At 39.2% G+C, this 24,696-nt stretch overlaps 1 protein-coding gene across 1 annotated transcript; it reads right to left on the reverse strand.

Annotated features, from left to right (window-relative positions):
• On the reverse strand, positions 1-24,696 carry olfml2a (olfactomedin-like 2A). The gene is made up of 8 exons (XM_015041826.1): positions 24,369-24,696; positions 14,133-14,396; positions 11,865-11,972; positions 11,612-11,788; positions 8,048-8,294; positions 3,810-4,103; positions 3,420-3,605; positions 1-821 (listed from the first exon to the last, which is right to left on the reverse strand). Exons 1-8 carry the CDS (start codon positions 24,435-24,437, stop codon positions 217-219), a joined length of 1,950 nt encoding a protein of 649 aa, XP_014897312.1. The 5' UTR covers positions 24,438-24,696; the 3' UTR covers positions 1-216.

A 24,696-nucleotide genomic window follows, 5' to 3' on the forward strand; every position in this document is an offset into this window, starting at 1 on the left:
TTTATTATCCAAAGCTGTGCAAAAAAAAAATTAAGAATTGGAAAACTGTATAACAACATGCTTTAGAAGATACAAGGGAAGGCTGTAAAACCTAACTGAGGCCCAAAAAACAGATTTACGTCGAATGATAGGTTCTACATAAGTTCGTACAGATACATACTGAGAATCCTCTAACTGGTTGCCTTCCTGGCAAGCCTGGACACAAATTACCTGTGCTCATTCCTCAATGAAGTTCACCTGATATGTAACCTGATTGCCATTGTCCCATGCATACAGAAGCTTATCCTTTGGGTTGTAGTCGATCTGGGTGGTGAAGGAGTACTCATTGGTGAATGGCAAACGTGGGATTGCCTCCGTATTTGTGTGGGTGTCATAGGCATAGTTCACCTCAGCTTCTTTCTGGTTGTACACATCGACAGCGTACAGGACACCGCAGATGATGAAGCAGTTTCCATAAGAGTTCCGCTTGAGGCCTGTTCGGTAGGTCGTTTCCTTTTTCAGGGACAGGTCTCCGGGATCCAGTTTACTGATCACAATCAACTCTTGCTGGTTGTAGTCATAGTCCAGAGATGGGTAGATTACCCACAGGCCACTTTCATCAACTGCAAAGTCGATATCCGAGTGTCCCCTCCACTTCCAGCGGTTGGTGTCCTCGTAGACAACGTCGTGCAGCAGAGTCCACGCTGCCATGTATCGCATCCTCAGATCATACTTAATGATGTTCTTAGTGAAAGCCCTGTTGTAGTAGAAAGCTCCGTTATAAACCACATGGCCAGTCCCGATCCAGTTGTAGGGCAGCTTGTAAAGATTACTCCAACGCCCTAGAACAAATGACAGGACAGGATTAGCTTTTACTCATTCATTACAACACTCAAGCCTCATTTGCCAATGAACACATTCTGCTTTAACATCGTATCATCACCGATGCAATCTGCCTGTGTGACAACCAATAATGTCAATGTTTATGTTATCCCATGACTGGGATTCTGTGATCCAAGAAAAACCAGGCTGTACTTTGGCCTTTTCAGAGAATATTTCTTATCCGCTCTTTAGTCATCTTCCCAGCCCCAGGCATGCTCCCTCCCTGATTGTAATGCATCTCCTGAGGCTGCATGGCCTGCGCTCAGCTATGAATACTTGATCCAAAAGTCTTATCTGCCAACAAAAACACACACTACTAGTCAAACATCTGCACATGCCCACTTAAATCAAATAAAAAGACTATCTTCAAACAGGTGGCAAGTAAAGATCTTCACAGATACTTTATTAACTCTAACCAAACTGCTCTAAAGTTCATTTAACATCTGCAGCTACATCATAAATTCTGATGGCTTATTGAGAAAAGAGGCCTCCCCCTCTGGTTCTGCTTCTGGACATAAAGGGTCTCTACAGGTAAAGGCACTGATGTGCCCCAACAAGTTAACACATTTATGTTCAGTTTAGATAAAAGACAGAAGACAGAGATGTTGATAGAGTTGTTATTGTATCCATGCTAGCTCCCATAAACGGAGCCATCAAATTAAAACCCATTCTTTATGGCTGTTGCTTGGCTTCTAACACTTTCTGTAGGGAGTTGCATCTGCCAAAAAAAATACAATCTGACTGTGAATTTATTCTCTCCGTTTGACTGAATCTGAACAAATCAGGCCTATTTATGGTGGATCAAAGTTCGAAGACAATTTAACCCCATAATATATTTGAGAAGTGTTGAGAGTTGTTAACATCTGAATCAGTGAAAAAAAGTGTGTTTTGCAAAACATAGAGAGGTCTTGATCTCAGCCATGGAAACTGAGAACAATAACATGAAATACAATTTCTACAGGTCTAAAACCAGTCATGCAATAAAACAGACAGTTTAGTCAGTTGTTCATTACTACAAAGGAAAAAACAGCCACACAGGCAATACTGGATAAGAGATGCATTATGCTTTACTTACTGTGAGTTGCAAACATGAAGCTTCCCTTGCTAAGCTGATTTTTTTTTCACAGTACCAGACTGTATGTGCACAGGCTTAGCATAACAGTGATCCTGTTTATGTAGGATTTCCCCCCTGAACTAACACACTTTGTACTATAGGTGTCACTTTCTAATCACATTCTATTTCCCATTCTAACCCTCCAATCTCAGGAAGTCCGATGTAGATAAACTGAAGCCTGTGAAGAACAAAAACAATGTGCAGCAGAACCCCTCCACCCCCACTCTTAACCCCACTCTCTCTGGCCCTGCCCCTGAGGCCAACTGGCTCTCTTAATCCTCTTCTGCTGGATTTAGTTCAAAAAGAAAGGCCAAAGCACATGTCAAGGAACAGCAGGAAGCACCGCTACTCACAGAGATACCTAGTCATCCGCACACAGCTGTGAGCTCACCACACCACAGGATGCCTCACATGTAAGTGCATTTAGTAAACCCAATGTCTAAACATATCTAAATCAATGAGTCAAGTCCAACATGTGCAGATCTTCTCCACGCTCCCAGAAACTCTGCAGTTCATTCAGACATAGGAAGGGTAAGCTTTCTCATCTGTGTACTCATCATGTTGCATATCGGTGTCTGTTCAAACTTTTATTAAGTCAAACAGAAATTAGAGCAAATACTACATGCTTTTTCTAAACCTTTGGAAAAATACTGTGTGGAAGGTAAAGACAAAAGTGTTTGGAATGTGCGTCTCCCATTAGGTCTGGCACTAAGAACTTGATGAAAAAGATCTCCATGTCAGCAATCAAACATGGTGGATGTAATGTGATGTTCTTCGTCCTGTTCCATGTCTTGAAATGGCAAAGCTGGTTGTCACTGATGGACCATGAATTCTACTCTGTACCAGAAGATACTGAAGGACAACGTACGTCCATCTATTCTTGACCTGAGTTATGCAGCTGGACATTGCTCCAAAGCACACCAACAAGTCCACCACTGAAAGACTCTTTAAAAAAGATTTTGCAATGCCCTGGTGGTTAAATCTAGATAAAATACTTTGAAATTATCTTAAACTGGCCATTCTTTAAAAGACCTTCAGTCTTGTTGCATGACAAAATATGCAAAAACACCAGAAATCTGTTTGGGATTTTTCATCTTCCATGTCACTGTATATTACCAGTGTTACCAGGGTAACATACATAAAGAGTAGTCATTTATGCATGTTATGCTTTCCTGATTGGTCAACAAAATTGTGGATCACAGTCCACTTGTTCAGTCTTTGGGTAAGTTGTGCAAAAATAACTATCTTACAAATACATAGCTATTGAAATGAATTGATAGAACGTAGCGACATCAGCTGCTGAAATACCTAAACTTTAATCTTTCCACAAGCTCAAATGTCTGGAATAAAACTGAAACAAAGCTTCAAGTCCAAACACAGGGCTGAACTATATTTTGTAGAGGATAACTATTCATTTTCTCAAAAACACCAGAATGGTGTGTACCTTGTTTGAAGTTGTCCAGGTTACGGAACTCCACCAGGTTGTTGCCATAGTAATAATTAGTCACGTAGATCTTGGAGTCCTTAGCCAAAGGATCCTTCATCCAGGCTCCCTCATTGCGCCCATAGCTGTGTTGTTTCTCCGGTTGCTCAATGGATGCCAGAGTTCCTTCACAGTTGAGGATCTTCCCTGGAAGTAACAAGCAGAAAATTCAACCTGCATGTCTGGGAAAGAATGATTCGCATTAACAGGAGCTTAAATTGATTCCATGCTTCTACATGTCTTGGCAGCTCAGGACTGCACGATGTTCTGCTGCTCAGTTGGGCGGCCTCACTGTCGTGACAGCATGCAGCAAAATACTGATCTTATCACAGGACAGAGTTCAACACATACCTTCTCTGTGGAGGCTGGGCCGACTGTTGTTGTTGGAGTTGTCCAGTACCAGCACAATAGTAGGAGCTGGTCTTTCAGACCGGGGTGTGGTAGTAGTGGGCTCTGAGGTGGTGGACATTGTGGTGGTGGTGGTAGTAGTGGCGGTGGTGGTGGTAGTGGTATCAATGGGAGCTGTAGTGGGGTCAAAGGTCTCAGCCACAGTTCCCTCAACAGGCTCTAGGATAGTTTCAGTCCCTCCATCCTCAGGCTCATTTTCTGTTAGGTGATGGACCGGGTGTGTTTTCACAGAGTGGTCTGAGGTGAAGGAGCAGACGATAAGGGGAATCAGAATAAGAGAGACAATGCCTGGCGGATGACTGCTGTTAGAATGGATAAACACTGCTTTCTTCTTCTCATTGAGCCATTAGGACCAAAGTATCAAGGTCACTGTGGCAACAGAGGTTTTTGCTTTATTATCAAAAATGTGCAAAATAAAAATGTTAACATTTATGAGTGTACTTGTAAGCATATTTATTCCCTCTAGGCAGAGGTTGACTGATACATCAGCCGGCCAATATTTTGTGTCAATATTTGTGTTCATTTCTTGTGTTGACATCGGCCGGTGCGTGCATTTGTTTTTCAGTTCATTAGTGCAGCAGCTATGCTTTGAGGTCACATGACCTCATACAATGCTTCTCCATCCAGGCAGAGAACTGCTGACAATGTTGTAAGACTGAGTGCCGACAACAACCAGAGTAAGTTTTAACATTTTAATACATATTTAGCTCTCTGATTTAGCTGTATCTTTGAAAGTCTTAGTCTCCCTGTGAGCAGTGGAACAGTGGCGTTAAATGTTCTATGTTGTTTGTTATCCATTGTTAGTATGTTTTCCTTGTTTTGTTAAGTGTTTCCTTTTTGTTTAAATTGAGGCTTTTAACATTTGTTGTCATTGTGTCATTTTTATTATATAAATGGAGTAAGAAAAATAAATATCAGCTTCAAGAATTGGCCAGAAAGAATCGTCCACACATACTGGGGATCGGTTTGACTGATGTCAACATCATCAGTATTGGCACCATTCTTAAAAAGCCTGTCAGTCGATTTCTGCCTCTTAGTTACCAAGTGTGCAACTGAAACGTATCTGCTTCTAAGGGCCGCTGCACCACAGGAAGATATTTGATGTATGGAGTTTTTCCTAAAGCAAGAAATCGAGGACCAACCTTTTAGATACAGCAACCATCTATGAAGTGGTGGATCTTTCCACTGCACGCATTTGGAAATGTTCATATGCAAAACATAAAATACCTCAAAACAAAGCAGTGGTCAGTAAGTAGTTGGATAAATCCCAGGTCAGAATGGCAAAAGAAAAATGAAAAAAAGAGACTTGTACTTGGCTTGTTGAGGTGAAGAGCAGGAGATGTGGAACAGAACAGCCAGATGGGAAACAACTGAAGCTTGACATGAAGATATCAGATTAAAAATACAGCATTATTACTATTTGTCAACATTAAAAAGCAACTCTCACCAAGCAAAAAGGGCAACAAAATTTGGTTGGAAACAAAAAAAACTGTAAGAGTGGAAATAAAGTAGAAAAAAGCCTTTGACTGTTTAAATGTCGACTGAGGTTTAAGATTAATTTTACTAAAAGCTTTTAAGAACTGAGAAGTTCTCAAGTAAGAACTGTTGAAATGTTCTATCAGTCAACTCCGGTCTCAATTGCTATTTCTCCTGCTAAAAAGTTGACAGTCTGATGGTAGGGCAACCTTCCACTGGTCCTGAAACTGTTGCATTCCAAGCTGGCCGACAGATGTGTGGGGAAAGTCTTCCTGACACACATGCTGACACCACATGGACCTGAGGACAGCGAGAAGAAGCTGCTTCTCCTGGAAAGATTTCAAGCTATTAAGCTTTCTTGGTATCAGCAGGTCCTTCATATAGGTTTGGATTGTTCCAGAGATCAGAGGCAGCAGGGCCACAGCAGAAATAAACATGTTTTATGGCTCTAGTTAAACCTGATCTGTTTAAACTGTATCGAGGTCTGACGGTCACCGATTCACTTGGACGTGTTGCACAGAGAAAGCAAAGTGTCCTCAGCAGCAGAATGCTTTGAGGTTATATAACAGATAACATCATTTAATTGTTGATTGATGGGACAGATATCTGTGCTCAATAAAGCCACACAAGGGACATAAAAAACATGCAGCGTTAGAACAGATCAAACACTCTTAAATGAAGCTTGATATTATAATAAGGTACAGTAAGCATTTATAATTGAGTCATTTTTTGCATGATGATACCACATGTCCACCATTCTAGTTGCATGACAATACTGAATTATAAAAGTAGAATGAAGTATTGTATTTATTATAAACATATTGAAGATAATGCAGTAATATTGTCTCTGAAACCACATGATGTGCTGTTAGAACACCCACTTCAAAAGAGAGTCACTAAACAGAAAAGAAATAAAGGTTTTTCATTTTGGTCTCTTTTGTTTATAACAGATTTCTGTACTGTCACGGAACGACTTTTGGGATGTGATATGTCAGGCCTGCATTATATCAGGTCAACATATACAGTGCTTATAAAAAAGATATTCATCCCGTGAATGTTTTACCCTTTTATTTATTTTAAAAATCAATTGGGATCAATAAAATTAGCCATTTTACAAAAAAAAACTTCAAAGTGAATACTGAGTTCTACAAAATGACAATTTTCCCTGTTTTTCCATAAAGTAAGTGATTTTATAATTTGGTACCCCATTTAAAATGACTGGCCTAATTCAACACAGGTCCAGCCAATAGATAGTTTCTCAGTGAGTTGAATGGAGATCAGAGTTTAGATTTGTTGCCCAAGCCTGACCTGAACCCGACCCAAAAATCGGGCCGGGTCAAAATTATTGATCTGGGTTTTCTATTCGTTTCTTTCTGTAGCATTAATTTTTTTGGATTTAATAAGAAGCTGCAGTCTGACATGTTTGTACTGTGCTGATAGACATTAAAAATGAAGAGAGAATTTTCTAGAACAAGATGATATTTGGCTATAGACACTCCTCAGTTTTTCATGTTTTTATATTTATGAAGGTTTAAGGAAGTAATTTTGTTTTAAATGTTAGTTTAGAAACGTCCCTCTCCATTCATTTCCTATAGACGTTGTGCGATGAGGCGACAGTCGCTTGTCCTCATCCAGCTGAGCGACCGCCATAATTAAAAAGCAAATAAATAAAAAGTTAAAAATGTTCAACTTTGTTTCTGTCTGCAGTCACAGAGAACTTTCCCCTTTCTCTGTCGTTTGTCACTCACTGTCTGTCGAGCCGATAACAGTGTGAACTACACAACCATCCACAGGAGAGAGGCTTTTGATTAATCTATATTATGTAATGTTAACACTTTAACATCTTCAGAATAACTACATGCATTGATGCGTTAATATTGACAGCCCTATTATATATAGGCAGACAGGGACACAGGAGAGTGACCTTTCTCCTTCCATTTAAAAAGGTGTCACCCTCTGCCCCCGTATTTGAAATGGGATTTTTGCCCCTGACTATATGTGATGAAAGTCTAGATTTGTAACTGCCTTTTCTAGCTGATTTAAGGGTCACTGCATCCTGCTTCAGCAGAAGCAACAGGTGCAGATGTTTGACAAGGGTGGTTGTGGTCTGTCAGATTCACATACATGGCAGAACATAGCTTCTGACAGCTCTATGCTGTGAAAACGCAGCAGCCCTAATCACCCCTCTTCAGTCCTGTAGAGGATTCAGGAAACGGTTTCTCTTAGATGTGAGGGTCCTTCTCCCTCACTGAGGGAAGCAGAGCTGAGGCTTGTCATGAACATGGCAGCTCTGCATTCAGACTGTCCTCTATGGCTTCCATCTCTACTGCTGATGTAGAAAAGCTTTGATTTCCTGCTAATAGAAACCCCAAGGCCAGAGCAGATAAAGAGCTGCACAGTGTCGTTTTCTATAATCATTCCTTTCGCTTCAAATTTTAGAAAATGAACGAAACAATGAGAGCCTTATCCTGCAGTTATTTAAAGATTGTTCTGGGAACACTCCTACTGTCCCAGTAAATACTGACCCTACTTGCCTGGTGCTCTCTGATTCAGAGTCATGTGGGCTCAGAGACTAATGAGTGTGGATCAGACCCAGACCACACTCACTGCAGATGGCTAAACATATTTACCTCACATTGACTTGCTCATCATGAATGTTGACTGGAGAGTACACAGTTTGCTTAGATCAAACTTAAAACTCGTACCTCCTCTTTGGTCATCTTGGTTGGTCTTGGAGGCCTTGTAGTATGTGATGCTCCTCACCACGCCAGGCTGCTGGCCACCCACCTTCGTTTTTGGAGTCGGGTCAGGCTTAGCCGGTTTCCCAGGCTTTATGACATCTTTCTTGGGCTTGACTGATTTTTCTTTGGGTGCCTTTGGGGGCGTTTTGGCAGCAGGGGTCTTTTTGTTTGCTACCTTTCCTGGAGGCTTGACTTTCTCATCATGAGTGTCCTGTGAAGACATCATAGGTTTGGCAACAGAGGCTTAAGTGCTTCTTATGGAATGGTTTGATTTGTGGTGTATTTTTAAGGTCTGGGCTAACTTCTATAAAAATATCATAAAAAGTCTTTGTTCATGATGTAAACTATTACAGGTAAAGCTAAAAAAATGTGAATATTTGAAAATGTATATTTTTTGTCATGCATTTTTGAAAAGTGAACTCATATAGGTTATTTATACACAAAGTCAAAAATGAATATTAATTTCATGATTATGGCTTGCAGAGAATGAAAACCCAACGATCTGTGTCTTAGAAAATTACATTATTACTCGTTACATTTTGAGCTTAATAGCATCTGTTACTGCGTTAACAGTGACGGCCCTGATTTTAAACATAAATCTCAAACTTATTTGTATGGACTCAGTACTTGTTTGGGGTTTCTGTAGCATAAATCACTGCATCTCGTTATTCTGGCTTTTACCAAATTAAATTAATTAGAAATATAAACTGACCTAAAATAAAAAGCTCACTGCATGTTTTCAAGGGAACATATCATGCAAAATCCACTATTTTGAATACTTTGAGAGTCTAGGAGCTTTTACATTCATATTCTCTCCAGGTGCTGGATATCTTTATATTCTTTTTGGACTATATTTTTCAGTCAGTTCATTTTTCTCTATTCCCTATAAATAGAGATTCCCTATTTTCTTGGGTATGATGTAATCACATTTGCTGTGGAACTGCTAAACAACGTCACGACTTCCAGCTAATCGGGTTTGTGAAGCCGCCGTTTTTTTTCCTCACAGCCATTTTGTAGTCCAAGTTCAGATATGTCGAAATTGCAAGTAAAATATTTGATTCTGGTTTGTGTTAATGCATAAGAGTCCTTACATCAGAGCCTCTTCAAAATGGTTAATTTAGATTTTTCTCAGGGATGTACCCACATCAGTTTTTGGAGCACAGATTCAGCAACCTCAGTCACTTTTCTCTCTTCTGAAACGAGGGACACAGCAAAACGACAAGCTCCAAATAATAATGATTTACATGTCAAAAAGAAGGATTTAAAAGTATGATATATCCACACTGTAAAAAAAGTAAGAAAGAAAGAAAAAGAAAAAAAAAAAAAACATCTGTAATTTTCAGTAAAATTCTGGCAGCTTTTTATTGTATAAATTTTATTGTATAAATATGGATTTTAACATATTTATATGGGAAAATTTTGGTAACCACAGCTACCAGTATTTTACAGTTAATTAGAGACTTTTGTTTTTTGCAGTGCACTTTAATATCACAGTAAGAGTTATGAAGTGCTTTTGGTACCGTAAATGTAAATATCTGGTTGTTCCAGCACAACCTAAGTGTATCACAGCCATTAATAATATATCAGTGCTGATTACTTTTCAGTGAACTCATATTTCTGTATTAAAAATGTTTTTTAATTGGTGTGATGTAATATTGTAATCTTTAATGTCATGTTTTCAGCTGCATGCAAAAAACATCATGATTTACATAAAAAAGGCTTGAAAAGTGTGTGTGAAATTAATCTGAGTTTTTTAAATAAATGAACTTTTTCCATATGATTCTAGTTCATTGAATCTGACTGCAACTTTGCCATTTGCTATTGTGAGATAATGTATTTATTTTAAATATCTTTTATGTAATTTTGCCTTTATTTAAAATAAATGATTAAAATTGTGTTTTACACTCTCTACTCTCTCATTCACACAGTGTGACATCACCTATACCCCTATAAAAAAGAATTGACATAGCTGTTGTTTGCAGTTCTTAGAGATCATTTGAAATCAGATAAAATTTACTCTGATCCTTTCAGCGGTGCATCTCTATTCTGGTATGGTGTTTCAGGAAAACCAACCTACCAAGTAGTCCAAATGTTAGTTTTTATCAGCTTCCTTGTAAATTAATTAAAGTTTGCAGCACTGCACAATTGTTCCATTTTATGTTGTTAGTCCTAAGTGGTCCTAAGTGGAGCATATGGTGTCTATTTCTTATTGATCCTCCCAACAACAAACCCAGATGTCTCAGAGCTCTGAGAAGTTGATACTGAGTTTAGAAAAAGCTACCTTCAGCCATGTTTTATTAAAAATAAAGCTCACAGTTACCCATCAGAACGCACTCACTGGGTTCTGATGACCATCAACGGCTCCTAAAGCTTCACTCGTCTCAGGGGAACTACTAGTACCAACTCTAGGTTTAGGGTACGGTTCTATCACATGTCTGAAAACAACAAAACTGACTTTATCCCAGATTTCTGGAATGTGTTAAAGGACTTTAATGTCAAAAAATGATGTAAATTAACTAAATGTCTGATGACTGAAATGGATTTTACAAAGCAATCTGAAGCTTGTGTTTTTACTCTGCGAGGGCCCTTAGATTTCAGTGATGTGGAAAACATGTGTGGAATTTAATAAACAAAATAGAATCCACGATAAAATGCGGAATTTCACAGAATTTGCTGATATCAGTGAGAAGTGAAGGACATCCGGTAATATCTGTTGCTGTTACTTGGTTAGGCCGGGGTCTCGTCTCCTCTCCACACAGACGGAATGAACCGGTCAGCCATGGACAAAAACTCTTCCCAAAAAAATAAAATCATAACTCAAAGCTTAGAGCAGGGTTCCGGGCCAGAAAGTTTTATGAAATACAAGTAAACTTCTCTGTACGTTTCGTTAGCACAAGATTGACTGGAAGTGCAACAATATCACAATTATTAAGAAACACAGAAGAGAAGAAACTAATTTCAGCCTGTCACGTCTGCCAACTGTTGAACACTTAAATAAATGAGTGGAAGTGAAAGTTGGAGGTGATTATTTCTCCATCTCCCAAATCCTGATTGCTATGGAAGTGAGCACAAGCTTTTACGTTTTAGTTTGCTTTTTTTTGTGTTCAGTTCAATTCTAAAGCATTTTTAAAGGGAGATTTTCCTTCATCTTCAAAATGAGATTTTTAGTTTAGCTCATAAAGTTTGAGGTCATAAAAAATGAGGGGAAATACTTCTTGACTCCTTGTAAAGCCAATGTTCAGTGTTTTGTGTTTGTGAAAAAGAAAACAAAATAAATGTGTACCTCTGGCTATTGACTTGTTATAATGTTTTCATTCACACCATACTTCTGTGCTTTTTGGGGTTAATAGATTTGACTAAAACTGAAACAATGGAATTCAGAATAATAAAAACAGAACAAGTGAAATTTGGGAGAACGTCTGCACTAAGAAATGTGTCCAAGTGTCAGAACTGATAATGGACACATTACTGTTTTTGCATTATCACCTAATACTTAGACACATTCCGTCTACTTCCTGTGTTACCAACCTGTGCTTTGCTCTCAGATGCGTCCTTTTGCAGCAGCTGCAGGCTGAGCGAGGAGATCTCCTTCTTGATGCTCATCATGATGTTGGAGTAGTTCTCATATTTTTTAAACTGGTTGGTCAGGCTCGTCATGCTGTCCCGTACATATTCATTCTCTCGTGTAAGGTTTGTTTTGATGGTCTGTAAGACAGCAGGGAGTAAATGGACATGCAGCAATATAATGCTGCACTGTGTGTGAGTGTGTCAAGTTCCCAACCTCTTCCAGGGTGTTCATCTGAGAGACCACCTTGTTGATATAGGAGTGGACCTTCAGTAGATCCATACTGTACAGGGTTCCCTCCAGGAGGTCCACCATAGACTGGAGCTGCACAGTCAAACCAGAGAAACAGAAGGCCGTCCGTCATCCACCATCAGCTAAACCCAGGCCTGGCAGCTCTACGTGCCTGGAAGTCTTCATTTTCTGCCTAAATTCATATTAATGCACTGAGAAAACCTGAAGCGGAAGAGCTGAAGATGGTTTTTCTGTGTTGATGCTTGTTGACTGTCCATTTGTCTTAATTTCATTTCATGTCTGAAAGAATTCTATCAGTGGCAGCAGGACACAATCACATTCCTTCCAGTTCTGTAAAAATGATCTCCCACCTTCCACATTTCTTCTCTTTTTACTCTTTTTTCACTGATCAGAACAAGTTCCACTTAGCTTCACTGATGAAACCTTTCAATAGAATCCTTGGACTTTAACAGTGCATATCCATACAGAACTGTAATATTACCATAGATCATTCTGGGGATTTCATGTTTTATACCCTGCAGGATTTTCTGGTTTGCTGTGTGAAGAAGACACAACGCTGAATTAGTTGAAACTAATTAACATACATCAAAATACCCCAGAACTAAATCTGGATATTCATAATTCATACTGAACATTGACATCATTTTATTGGTTCTATGTTTTTCTGTTTTTACTTCTAGTAGTTTTAGCTTCATAATTGTATATTTTCCTAAATGTTTATTCAATGTGAGTTTATTGAATAAAATGTTTTAACTATAAAGTTTAATTTTTCCATTAATAAAAGTTTCATATTTGAGAGAAGTTGTTTGTGTTAACGCCAGTGCTGGATTTATGCATAGGTTTTATAATAATTATCCATTATTATAAAACATAGCCTCTCATCAGGCGGGTTATGAGTTTACTATTTCGACTCAGTGTTTCTATTAATCTAAATTACTTGTTTATTAAGAATTTCCTTAAAAAAATATTATAATTATTCATAGCCAAACTTGACACCTTTCTAAAAGATTTTAATGTAATTAAAAGTAAAAACAGAAGAAATGGGTAAGAAGGCATCACCATAGTGGTCTCCAGATTAAATCTTGATATTTTCTCATTTGTAAGATTTTATTTGCATTCAACAAGCATCCTATAGTAATTGATTTCTTTGCTTTTTCTATACTTTTCCCAACTCTATCCTTCCTTGTTTTGTGTTCCAGCAAATACTTTCCCCTGACCTTGGATGGATAACCTGTTGATAGTGAAACAAAGTGATGCAAGACAATACATTAACATTCCTCTGTGTGTAGAGACATTATTGCTCTGTGTCCAACAAGTAATTAATGGACTTTGACTATCTTCCTCTAGATACTAGTTTTTCTTTTAATAGTGCAGATTTTCAACCCTTTATTAAAAAATAAAGGAATAACAATCTCCATCTTCTCAAGCTTTAAAAGTCCAACAAAAGAATATAGACAAAAAGTGATGTCCCACCAGTAGGTTGTTAGATATGCTACTATCCATAGCATTTTATAACAACTGAAGGTAACAGTCATTTGATTGTGCTATAAAAAGTTAATATATGCCTGGATATCACCATACTGCCTCTTTAACAAAGCATTTTGTCCACACGTGCTGCTCTCTGGATCCTCTTTGCTTTACATCCTTTGTAAACCCAGCAGATCTTCTGAAATACTCAGATGAGCCCATCTCACACAAGCAATCATCCTTTATTCATGGTCACTTAGTTCAGCATTCTCAGTTTGAACTCCTCCAAGTTGTCTTCACCATGTCCAGATACCTAAACTGGTTGATTGACTGAAAAACGTATCATGATATAAGTCTTTCATACTGGTTGATATTGAAAATTACTGATTGTTTTTTTGTTTTAAATATCTGAGATACTGAAACCTGAAACTGCTGCTGCACACATTACTCAATAGGCTGTTGCTACGTAACCAACAGGTGAGTGAGTTAATTGATGCTAGCTTAGCTGGCTGTAAGAGGTTGAGTGGCTTTATCAGCACCTTTCCTCTCCCTACATCTCCTGGAATGCTGCACAGATCAGAGTTCAATGAAATTACTGAATATTTTGAATATTGAATATATTATCAGATGTATTATCTATGGACATTGATTATGTGTCTCAAAGGAGGAGTTCAAACTGAGAATGCTGAACTAAGGAGAATCATGTGTCTACCGTGACATGTATTGTTATTGATTCATTGTCCAGCCCGACTCCACCATCCTCACCTTTAATAACTCTGGGGCCTGTTTCTTCAGCTTCTCCATCTTCCACTCGTTCTCACAGGGGTTGAGTGAGGATGGCGGAGCAGTGCAGGAGCACTTACAGTCTGATCCCGAGCTGACCGTCTCCACTGTATAGAAGTCCTCCACGCGCACGCTGCCGCTGCGCAGCCGCAGGCAGGCATCCTTACTCAGAGGCCGCATGATGCACTTACAGCGGCAGTCGGAGCCCTCTGATGTCATCCTGACAGGCTCAGTGTCCCCAAAGATCTGAAAGACACGATATCAAGCAACATTCTATGTTAGGGTAATAACCTAATAGGGCCTAACCTGCCAATACCACTTTTTTTGTGTGAAATGTTGCTACATGTGGCAATACAGTTGCTGAGTTGGCAACAGTGGGGTGACTATTGTTAAGGAGTCACACAATATCTGCAAATGTACAGATACGACCTGGTGGGCTGGTCTGTCAGTCAAATCTCTCTCACTGCAGAGCAGAAGAGGACAGTGGCTGATTTTAGATCTTTGCTGAGATAGACTGCATTGGTGGAAAAGATCAACTTCACATGTAAGCATCAGCCAATCCCTGATCTCTCAAAATTAAAGTAATCAATTTTGAGAGATCAGAAAATCCAAACTGTCAGTTTGGATTTTATTTATCTTCACCATTTAATCATGGTGTGGAAAAGTCTCCTCGCAGTTTAAATAGTTATGTTTACTGAGGGTATAAATTAAAGTGTTCTGTTCCTTCCTGCAAGGAAGACCTGAGGTGCCTTTTCCAGTCATCTGAAACAGAGGAAGGAAAGTGATTCTGAAAAATAAACTCATGCTTCCTCTCTTTTGAATGTAAGCTGGTGTGACTCAGACGAAATCCTCTGAGAAATACATAATTCAGTCACCCGCCTCAACAGCTGGCCATTGCCTGCCATGGTTGATGACAGACTCCTTGGTTCACCTAATAAACAGGAGGCAAGGCATGGCAGTCTGAACAGGGCATTCCACACATTTCCTATGTCAGGCACACCGCCTTACATAAAGTGAAGATCGCTCTCACACAAGAATTCAGCCAGACAGATTTATTGTAAAGTCTAAAAAATGCTCATGCTGGGTTGGTGTTACGGTCACTGACCTCTAGGGGCTCTCTTTCTGAGAGCCCTGTGTTTTTCTGTTTCAGTTCTGCCTGATTGCTGCAGGTGAAGTGTGTTGGGGCTGGTCAGCCGCCCTATATAAGCAGCAAGCTGGAGATGCCAGATCCCCTCCTTTTGTTTGACCTGTGATCCTGTGTGGGACCTGATTGTGTGTTTGAACTGAGCTTGCTGTGAGCATCTTTGTGAACAATTGTTCAGGAAGTGTTTTTGTTCAGAGGTGGAAGCTGGTAGGGGTTCTCTGCCATTTTTGTTGTAACCTGTTTCTCCTGTTTTTGGTTAGTAAGGGAGTTTAGGTTTTGTATTTTCTTTTAGTTCTTCTTTAGCAAGTGGTTGTTTTATTTTATAGTTATAAGGGGGTGTTTTATTATTTTGGCCTTGGAGACCCTGAAACATTAAGCTCCCCTATGTTTTTTTTATGTCTCCTGTAGTTGTTGTTTTATCAGGATTGTAAAATAAATTATACTTTTTTTTTTTTACTCAACTGTTCGGATTACTTTTTATTTTTATATTAAAGCCCAGTGCCAGAATTTATTTTAGGGTGGGGTTGTAACAGTTGGTTATAGTTCTGCTGAAAAATTCTCCAACTGATCTAAAACCACCTGAATGGCTTCACAGCCCTTCCAGCTTCAACTTCAATGTGTTTTGAGTCATCAAAACATTTGTTTTTCTTTTTTTATTTTATTATCAGAAATACAATATCTAAACACAGGATCATTTCAAGATAAACCATCCGACTCTAACACAGTAGGAAATGGCATGATGTCGTGATCCTGTTGCGGATGCAACACTAGAATATGGTGAATGTCTTGAATCTCTATTTTGACTTATTAAAGTTGCAGTTTGTAACTTTTACAAAAATTTTCTTTTACATATTTGTTGAAACTGTCACCATGTGGTGACAGGATCTATTATGAGAATCTGAGGGCTCCAAAGTGATGTACACTACATTTAGTCATTCACAAACTGATGGTGGTGAACTACTGGATTGTAGCCACAACTGCCCTGGGGCATTCTGACAGAAACAAGGCTGCCACCAGGTCCTCTGGTCCCCAGCAGGCAAGGTGGCTGAAGTGTCCTGAAGTGCCCAAGGACACAAAGACTGAGATGAACAGAGCAAGGGTTCGAACCATCAACCCAGCGATTACATGTACTCCTTCCTCCTGAGCCGGGTCAGCCCAGAATAGGGGTATAACATAACATTTGATAATCTAAATTTGATCTGACTGGAAATGATCCTACTGGTGTTAATTACTGTGTGACTGAGAAGACTTGGCTGCAGAGTAACAGCTCATGGGACCCAAGCTGGCTGAGACGGTCATCCCACTCGGAGAGATTTATGCTCCCGGATCAACTGCAGGACAGATGCACATGTGCCATGAGCTCACAGATCATTTTTATTAATGAGCTGTGTTCTTTCAACTGTCTTCCTTAATAAAACACAACATAAGAAGATATATTGGACATTCCAAAAATTGTATGTATCAAATTTTAGCCTAATGTGATAACTGCAAACAATTTATAAAAGACCTTTCTTAAGACGCGGGAAATTAGCATTCTGTCATATTTTGGATAGTTTCATCTGGAAATTTACAAAACAAGATAGGCTTGGTTATTTGTTATATTGTTTATCATTTATTGTGATAAGTTTCATATCTAAAGATTTTGATTCATTGTCATGACAAAGTCCAACTAATGATGGTTTTAAACCCTGTAAGCCATCCATATTGTTGAGGTTTTTACAATTTTTCAATCTTCAATCAAGGTGTATCAATAAATACACTTCTGCACCTTCATAATTAGAAAATATGATTGAATGCAATTTCAGTGACACAAATTATGCTTCTTTATGTGGCTGCTGTCCTAAAGAAGCGTACTACAAATGGGAATGTTTTTCCAAGATGAGTGTTTGTGTTGGAGGGGCTGCTGTGTAATGAAGCCACAGGCATACAGTTATCTTAAAAAAAGTAGAAAAATAGCATCACTTTTATTATCACAATAGTACTACAAAGTGTCATGATAAAACTTTAAGTCCATATCATCCAACTCTACAAGATTAGTTGTTTTGGAAACTGAAAGGAAACCTTTATTGGAGAATTCGGCTCACGGCGTTGTGGAGAGCTTTTGTTAAACTGAGAAAAAAGCAGATTCCATTAGAGCCTCTACAATTATAGTATTGTCCATTTCTGATATATGAAGCTGACAAACAGGAAGAATGTCATAAAGTGCTTATGGCACGACAATCCTCCCACCATCGTGGAAAGTAAATACACACTATTATAGTCGAGGACAAGAAGACACATATTACAGCTAATGAGAGGCAGTGAGGCTGTCGGATGTGGGAATGTCAGGGTGGTTAAAAACTGACCAGCTGCCAGATTTTCAACCTTTTCCAAGCACTTTTAAGATTTTTTGGTTAGAAAGGCTGCAGGCTTAGTAAAAACAGAGGCATGAGTCATAAAAGAGGTGGTGGTGGTGGGGGGGGGTCTCATTAGTGCAGGAATGTGGGCCAACTGATGGGGAAGATGCAGAGGGTGAAGTGCGTGTTCACCCCTCTGTTAGTGCAGGGATGGGGGGCCAAGCAGATCCTGACCTACGTTGAGCAAAAAGCAGCAGGTTGACAAACACAACAGCCACAAGAAAATAAGGTGAATCTGCGTGACACTGTGGCTTCATGCTGCTGGCTGCACTGCTCAGACACTGCACAGCTTTCATATTCCAGCAAGTTTGACTTTGCAGCCTTTACATTGTTGGCTTTTCCCGTAGACAGCAGCAAGTTATCAGAATGAATCAAAATGATCCTTCAGACCAGCTAGTTCCTCATTCTGTCAAGTCACATGTACCAGTAAGCGTATCTAATTATCCCAAATCTCATGCCAAGCTGACCTACCAGCATGAGAACGGGCAAAACAGTTAAGATTTTCAATAATTAAGGATGCAGAGTATTTAACGCATGCTTTGAACTTTGACCTCTAAAGTGCAGTCAAGTTTTAGGTCAAAAAGCACACAGCTCAACCGGCACAGTGAGAGGGGTAGAGCCTGCATGCTGCAGAGAGCCATATTAGATCAGCCGCAGAAACGTTTGACAGCTAACACGCCCTGACAAGCTACAAGGTGAAACCCAGAATTGTTCAAAACACACTGCATGACAGGAGTTTCTGTCAGATGCAGCCTGTTCTATCAGCAGCCATGTTCACATACCCTGTGATGTCGTCTCTCGGCCTGCTGAGATCTGTCTATCTATCCGCTCTATCTGTCTGTCCATCGATAGAGCAGTGGTTTGATTGCACAATAATGTCAAAGAAAAAAGCCAGTTCTAAATCAAATCCAGATGAAACAAATTTAAAGTGCCTTAAAGTGCATAATAACCAGTCCTCAACTCTAGCACTTTAGTAAAAGTGTTAATGCTCATGGTAATAAAAAAAGCCAAACTAAACAACTGGAATTAGCACCAGGCTGTTAAATAGCCAAAGACAAAGTTTATCAAGCTCTTATTGCTTTTGAAAGCAAACATCTACATTCCAGCTGAGTCTGTTTATGTCTCCAGATAGTCTGAAGCTTTCACCGTGCAGAACGGCTCTAAAACATAATGACCTCGCTCTGACATGAAGCGGCCTAAAGATTTGTCAAGGTTCAACTTAAAGGGACAGTTCAGAGTTTTTGAGGTGAGCTCCTGTAACAGTGTCTTTGACTCTAGGAGACGGATGTCATAATGCAGGGATGAGTTTGTTGAAAAGGTGAAACAGCTAAAATGAAAAATGTTAATAAGACTGATCAGCTGATCAGGCTGATTGAATAAAGCCTCAACATGTATAACTTTGGTTATTAACAGACGATTTCCAAATAACACATCATTTTCAGGTTGACTTGTGTTCAGGAACTAAAATCAGAAGCTTTGTCTGACCAGTTAATTTTCTACCACTCATGGAAGATGTTACAATATGTCATCTTTCTATTACAGCTAACAGAATGATTACTATGAACACCGCAGAATTTCAGTTCAATAAAACACCAAACCATCCTCTTGAGTCTCATTGAAGATCTTGGCAAAAACCTTTAAGCCAAACTATGGGTCTGTTTAAAACATGAAAATCTTATGCAATGCAGAGATAAATATAAATCAGTCAGCATGACTCCTTGATAAAATCCACACACTGTAATAATCCTATCATAAGCAAAAAAAAGGGACAGTTCCTTAATTAATAGTGTGTGTTTGGTGACCTCAATTATGAGAGGAATGGCTGATGCTGCCAATGCCTTTTCCCCAGATGATGTCTTCAAAGAGATGTTTATTAGATCTGGCACAAAGCTGTGCAGCTCTCCGCTGCTACGGATACACACGTTATAATCCACTCCTAAAGTGGAAATACAATATTTCATTTAAACCATCAAATAAACACATCAAGCAACCTAATGAATAATTTAGTTTCCTCAAAAGTTGGTATGTTTCTGTCTGTCCCACTGGTGTATATCTATAAAGTGGTTTGGGTAAAGCTCCACTGAACTTCAGTTTGTCAGGTGTTTTTTCCAATCAATAAATGTTGTCAGTGGAAAAGAGGAACTTGATCATACATTTTGCAAAGTTTGCAAAGTTTACCTTATTAACAGATTGGTCAGAAAAACATAAAAACAAACAAAAGAAAAACAAATGCAACAAAATGAAGACAGCTATGGTTTTCCAAATTAACCGCCTGAAATTGGAAGTTGATGAAATAGACACTAGACAAGGTAGGGGATAATAGTGAAGCAAAATAAATATGATACATGTTTGATCTGACAAGTAAACATCTAGAAACTGAAATGTTTCCCAATTGGCTAACCCTACCCTAACCAAAGCAATGGAGGCATGCTGCTTATTTAGACATGCCTTGGTGTTTGTATTATTATTCCTACAAACTGTGTTTTAATATCCTCAGCCTAGTCAATAAAATGAAACAAAAGCTGGTGACTGTGGGCAGACTCTGCTAAACCTGCTATGACTTCAGACCACTGATGGGTATTTATGAAGACATGGTTTATACAATTCAACTTTTAAATTTCTTTTTCTAAATTCAGACAAGCTAGAGGTTTTTGTGTTTAGACCGGACTATTGTAGGAACTCAGCCCTGACCTATTTGTTTGCTCTGAAGGACATTCCTTTGGCCTCCACACCTACACAGTGGTAGTTTGAAGTTATGTCTGGCTGGCACATGTAGATTTAGATTTCAGACAGAGTAAACTTCCTTTCAACCTGTGCAACACCCTAAAATTAGGAAGATCCTTGCCTAAAGTAATGCAGACAAACTAGTTAATGGAGCAGGTCATCCAGGGCTCATTACCGATTTTCCATAATTATGGTACATAAGTGATGAAAAGGTGGATGAGCAAAAAATGTTCTTTGCATTATATTTCAGTCATTTTCAATCATTTAAACCTCCAACACATCTCATAATTTCAGGAAACCAAAATTATGAGATGTGGTGTTTTAGCAGTGTTTGTTAAACAAACAGTGGTGTCATAAGGAAAACCACTTCAGTGGAAATGTGCAGCCATAACAGATAATAAATCTATCACAGATGTTAACCTTTAACCTCTCATCATACCGTTGATGTCAGAATGGTTTACAGTGTTTAAGCTTCAAGACACAAACATCAACCAAAACCCAAAAGAATGTGCATCACAGACAAATTGTAAGCATGAGGGAACTGAAACACTGTGTGTGTTCACACATGGATGTTATTATGTTTTATGGAGATATACAGTGGCAGCCATCTTAATAACAAATGGGATAAAGGTACATGTTTCCCTGCACTTTGGACTGGGTCAACGCAGGTCTCGCATTAGCCAGGAGAGGGCGCTGCTGCAAGAACTCAGCTAATAAAGTATAGATTACAGTGTAGTGTAAATGCTAATTTTTCTAAGATTTTCTTGAAGTTATACATTAGCTACATAATTTTAGCATGTGGGTTCTGTTCGCTTTACAAGTTAAGCTTCTGATGGGCTTTTACACTTGTTTTCTTGTAGAATTGCTTTAAATCCATCCATCCGTCCACGCTTAATCCCTAATGGGATCACGAACGGTGCTGGTCAAAGGGCGAGATTTGGGGTCACCCTGGACAGGTCACCAGTCCATTGCATGGCAACAGGACAGGACAAACAGTCAGGCATGCACACACCCACACATAAGGAGAATTTAGAGAACTCAATCAACCCAGCAGTCTCTTTTTCTGGACTGCAGGAGGAAGCCAGAGTACCCAGAGAGAACACACATATGCACAGGGAGAACATGCAAACTCCATGTAGAGAACTGAACCCAGGGCCTTCTTGCTGCAAGTGAAGTGCTACCAACTGCAGCATGGCCAGTAGACTTTAACTCAGGAGTGTCAAACTCATTTTCATTTCGGGTCATATCAAGATCACCAATGTCCTCAAAGGGCCTTTTGTGACAGATTGTATTGGTAAAACTACCCATTAAACTGTTTAAATATTAATAAATAGTGTTCTCTGCATTCAATGAGTAAAAAGTATAAAGTTAAATAACATTAAATATCTATTCTCATAGATGTAATTTGACCACGTACAATTAAAAAGTGCTTTGATTTGATTAATAAAATAATATTTAACAAAACAACTGTTATATTTATGTGGCCTTCTTTAGCCTACACTGTAAACCCAAATTAGGAGTCATTACTAAAGCTGTGCATGGTAAGTCATTGCCCTGGGATGGTCTAGTTTTTACAAAATCAAAACCAAACTCATCAAGCTCTGTTTCCATAAAGTCTTGTGTCCAAAATAATCCATTACTAACGAACTCAAGGTTTCAAAACTGTAATTGATTCAACCATAACTCATGTTTATCAGTAATTACGACTCATGTTTGTTAGAATTACTCAATGCAATTTTTTTTTATGTAACAGTAACATTTTAAAGCTTTCACCATGTTAAATACTTTAAATATTAATACAAAACTATTAATAGGAGGGTGTTTCTGAGTCTAAGAGCCCAAAAATGAGACTCAGCTTCTGGCAGGTCCTCAGCTATTCCACAACAACTTCCTCCTCAGTAACACTTCTCAGGCTGGCCGGGTGAAGATCTGACGTTGGGGGACAGAAACCTTCATGATTCACTAACAAGATCCCAATGTCCATTTGGACAAAAGACTCAGGAAAATATACAACTTTTGCAAGGGAAAAGCCACAGCTTTCTATCATTTGGGCTTTTGTTCATGTGAACTTCAGGTTTAATTGTGTATATGTAGTATTAATCAATTTTGTTTTGTAACCAGGTTGCTATGTACTGCAGACTTCTGCCCAGGTCCCCCTTGAAAATGAGATTTAGATCTCAATGGGGTTTACCTGGTTAAATAAAGGAAATAAAAAATAAAAATAAAAAAAATAACAGAATGCTCAGAATCTTATACATACATCTATACGATGAAGGTCAGCTACAGTTCTGTGCAGAGGGTCTTTATTAGACTAAGTTGAAATCAAGCAAATTTACCTAATGATAATCATGTAGTTACTACATAACTATAACTACAGGTCCTGTGCCTGCAAAGTGACTAAATAGTTCATGTTTTCTAAATAATGAGAACTGAAGATTCTACACTGCTTCCTAGTTTTGCATCCATAAAATCAGAGCTACAGTGGAATGATTTACATCATTCATGTGTTGGAGAAGACAATTGTAAAAAATTCAGACTCTACGTGTACAAAGCTAATCGAGATACTTTATCCCAAAGACTTGCAGTTACAACTGAATTAAAAGGTGGTTCTACAAAGGACTGACCAAGAGGGTCTGAATACCAACGAACGTCCAACTTTTCAGAAATGTATTTGTGGAAGAAAATTAAAACCATACATTTCCTCATACTTCACAATTCTGTACTATATTGTGTTTTAGCTTTACTTCACAATCACAACAAAATACAATGAAGCTGTTTGACAATACATCAAAAATAATTTAAAGGTTATGAATACGTTTGTAAGGCATGCCTGACGTTTTTTCAAGGTGTGCAGGTTTTTTCTACGAAACACCTTGTGCCTAAAATGCTCCTATATAATTACAACCTCTAAATGTTTGCTGAGAGATTTTAATGTTTGCTTTCCTGTACCCAGTTAGATTAGCTCCACAGTAACTTTCCAAAATGGTTTATTTTGAATGTTTAAAAACTCCTTCCAGGTTGAATTGGATGGTACGGGCATTTCAGGGTGACATAATCCTGGATTATTAGTGGTCTTAAGATTCTCTGCAAATTTTGGCACATGCCTAATTAGGACTATGTTTATTATATTGCGTATATTAGCACTGAAGGCTAATATACGCAATATAATATGCTTTATGCTTTGCAATTCCCTTTGCAAAGCATAAAGTCCACATCCACTTCCACAGGTCAGGCATACTGAGCATGCTTCCAGACTCCACTTGTCTGATTTCAGGCGTTAGATCAGACACAGAGAACTGAGTTTCCATCCATCCCTTAGACATTAATGACCAGCGCTCACTCAGAGGCAGTCATGTTTATCCACAACAAAGTGGGAAAATCATTTTATTCTGCAGGGGGAAAGGACAAACAAGCTGATGACAAGCAGTTTAAACCTCAAACTGCTCAGCACTACAGCTGTGACTCCTGCTACTGTCTTTCTGAGGATCAAACTTTTTTTGCTGAACTGCATTGAGGCTGATTTAACCTCCATGATTAGTTCTTAAGAAGACATCTGCTGACAGCCACTCCATGCAGTATACAGTCCATGTTTTCTCCCTTCTGGCTATGTGTTTTTGGAGCTGAATCAGGATGAGGGACAGTGAGGGGTTACTGCAGTCCAGCAGCTGAACAAACATGGCCAGCCTGATATTGCACTAACCCCACTGAGTGCCATCTCTGCTGGCAATGGGCCTGCGCACAGTGAAGGTACGATTATGTATCTGTGTGACACAAAAGCTCTCACTGAGGGATTTTCTCGAAACACAAGAAAAACATCTGCGAAGCTTAAGCAGAAAGTGTACAGGTGCGGAGATGCTCAGTCACTTTGACACTGAGGGGGGGTGAAGAAACCTGTGTTCAGTTTGCAAACATGCAACCAGGCGTGCTGGCTCTAAAATAAAAGCGCCGTCTTACCTTGTTCTGTGAGGACGCGTCCTTACACAACACCAGCAGACAGGCCAACAAGTTGGTGAGTCTCCACATTTTCTCAGGGCAACTAAACACGAAGTGCAGAAATCCAGAGCGGAAGTCGCAGCGATCAGTCCCAGGGCTGGAGCGGTGCGTCTATCTGAACTCCATCTCCGCTTCATGCAGGTGACGGGCTTCAGGAGCACAGCGCGGATCTCTGCATGCCACTGGGCCGCGCTTTGAGGTCTGCCTTCATCCGAGCGCACCATCCATCATCCGGTGTCCTCCACAGATGGGAGGGCTCTGATACACACACCCACACGCACTCACGCAA

Source organism: Poecilia latipinna, unplaced genomic scaffold (assembly GCF_001443285.1).
Source record: "Poecilia latipinna isolate Pla-1442-1.1 unplaced genomic scaffold, P_latipinna-1.0 Scaffold570, whole genome shotgun sequence".
NCBI lineage: Eukaryota > Metazoa > Chordata > Actinopteri > Cyprinodontiformes > Poeciliidae > Poecilia > Poecilia latipinna.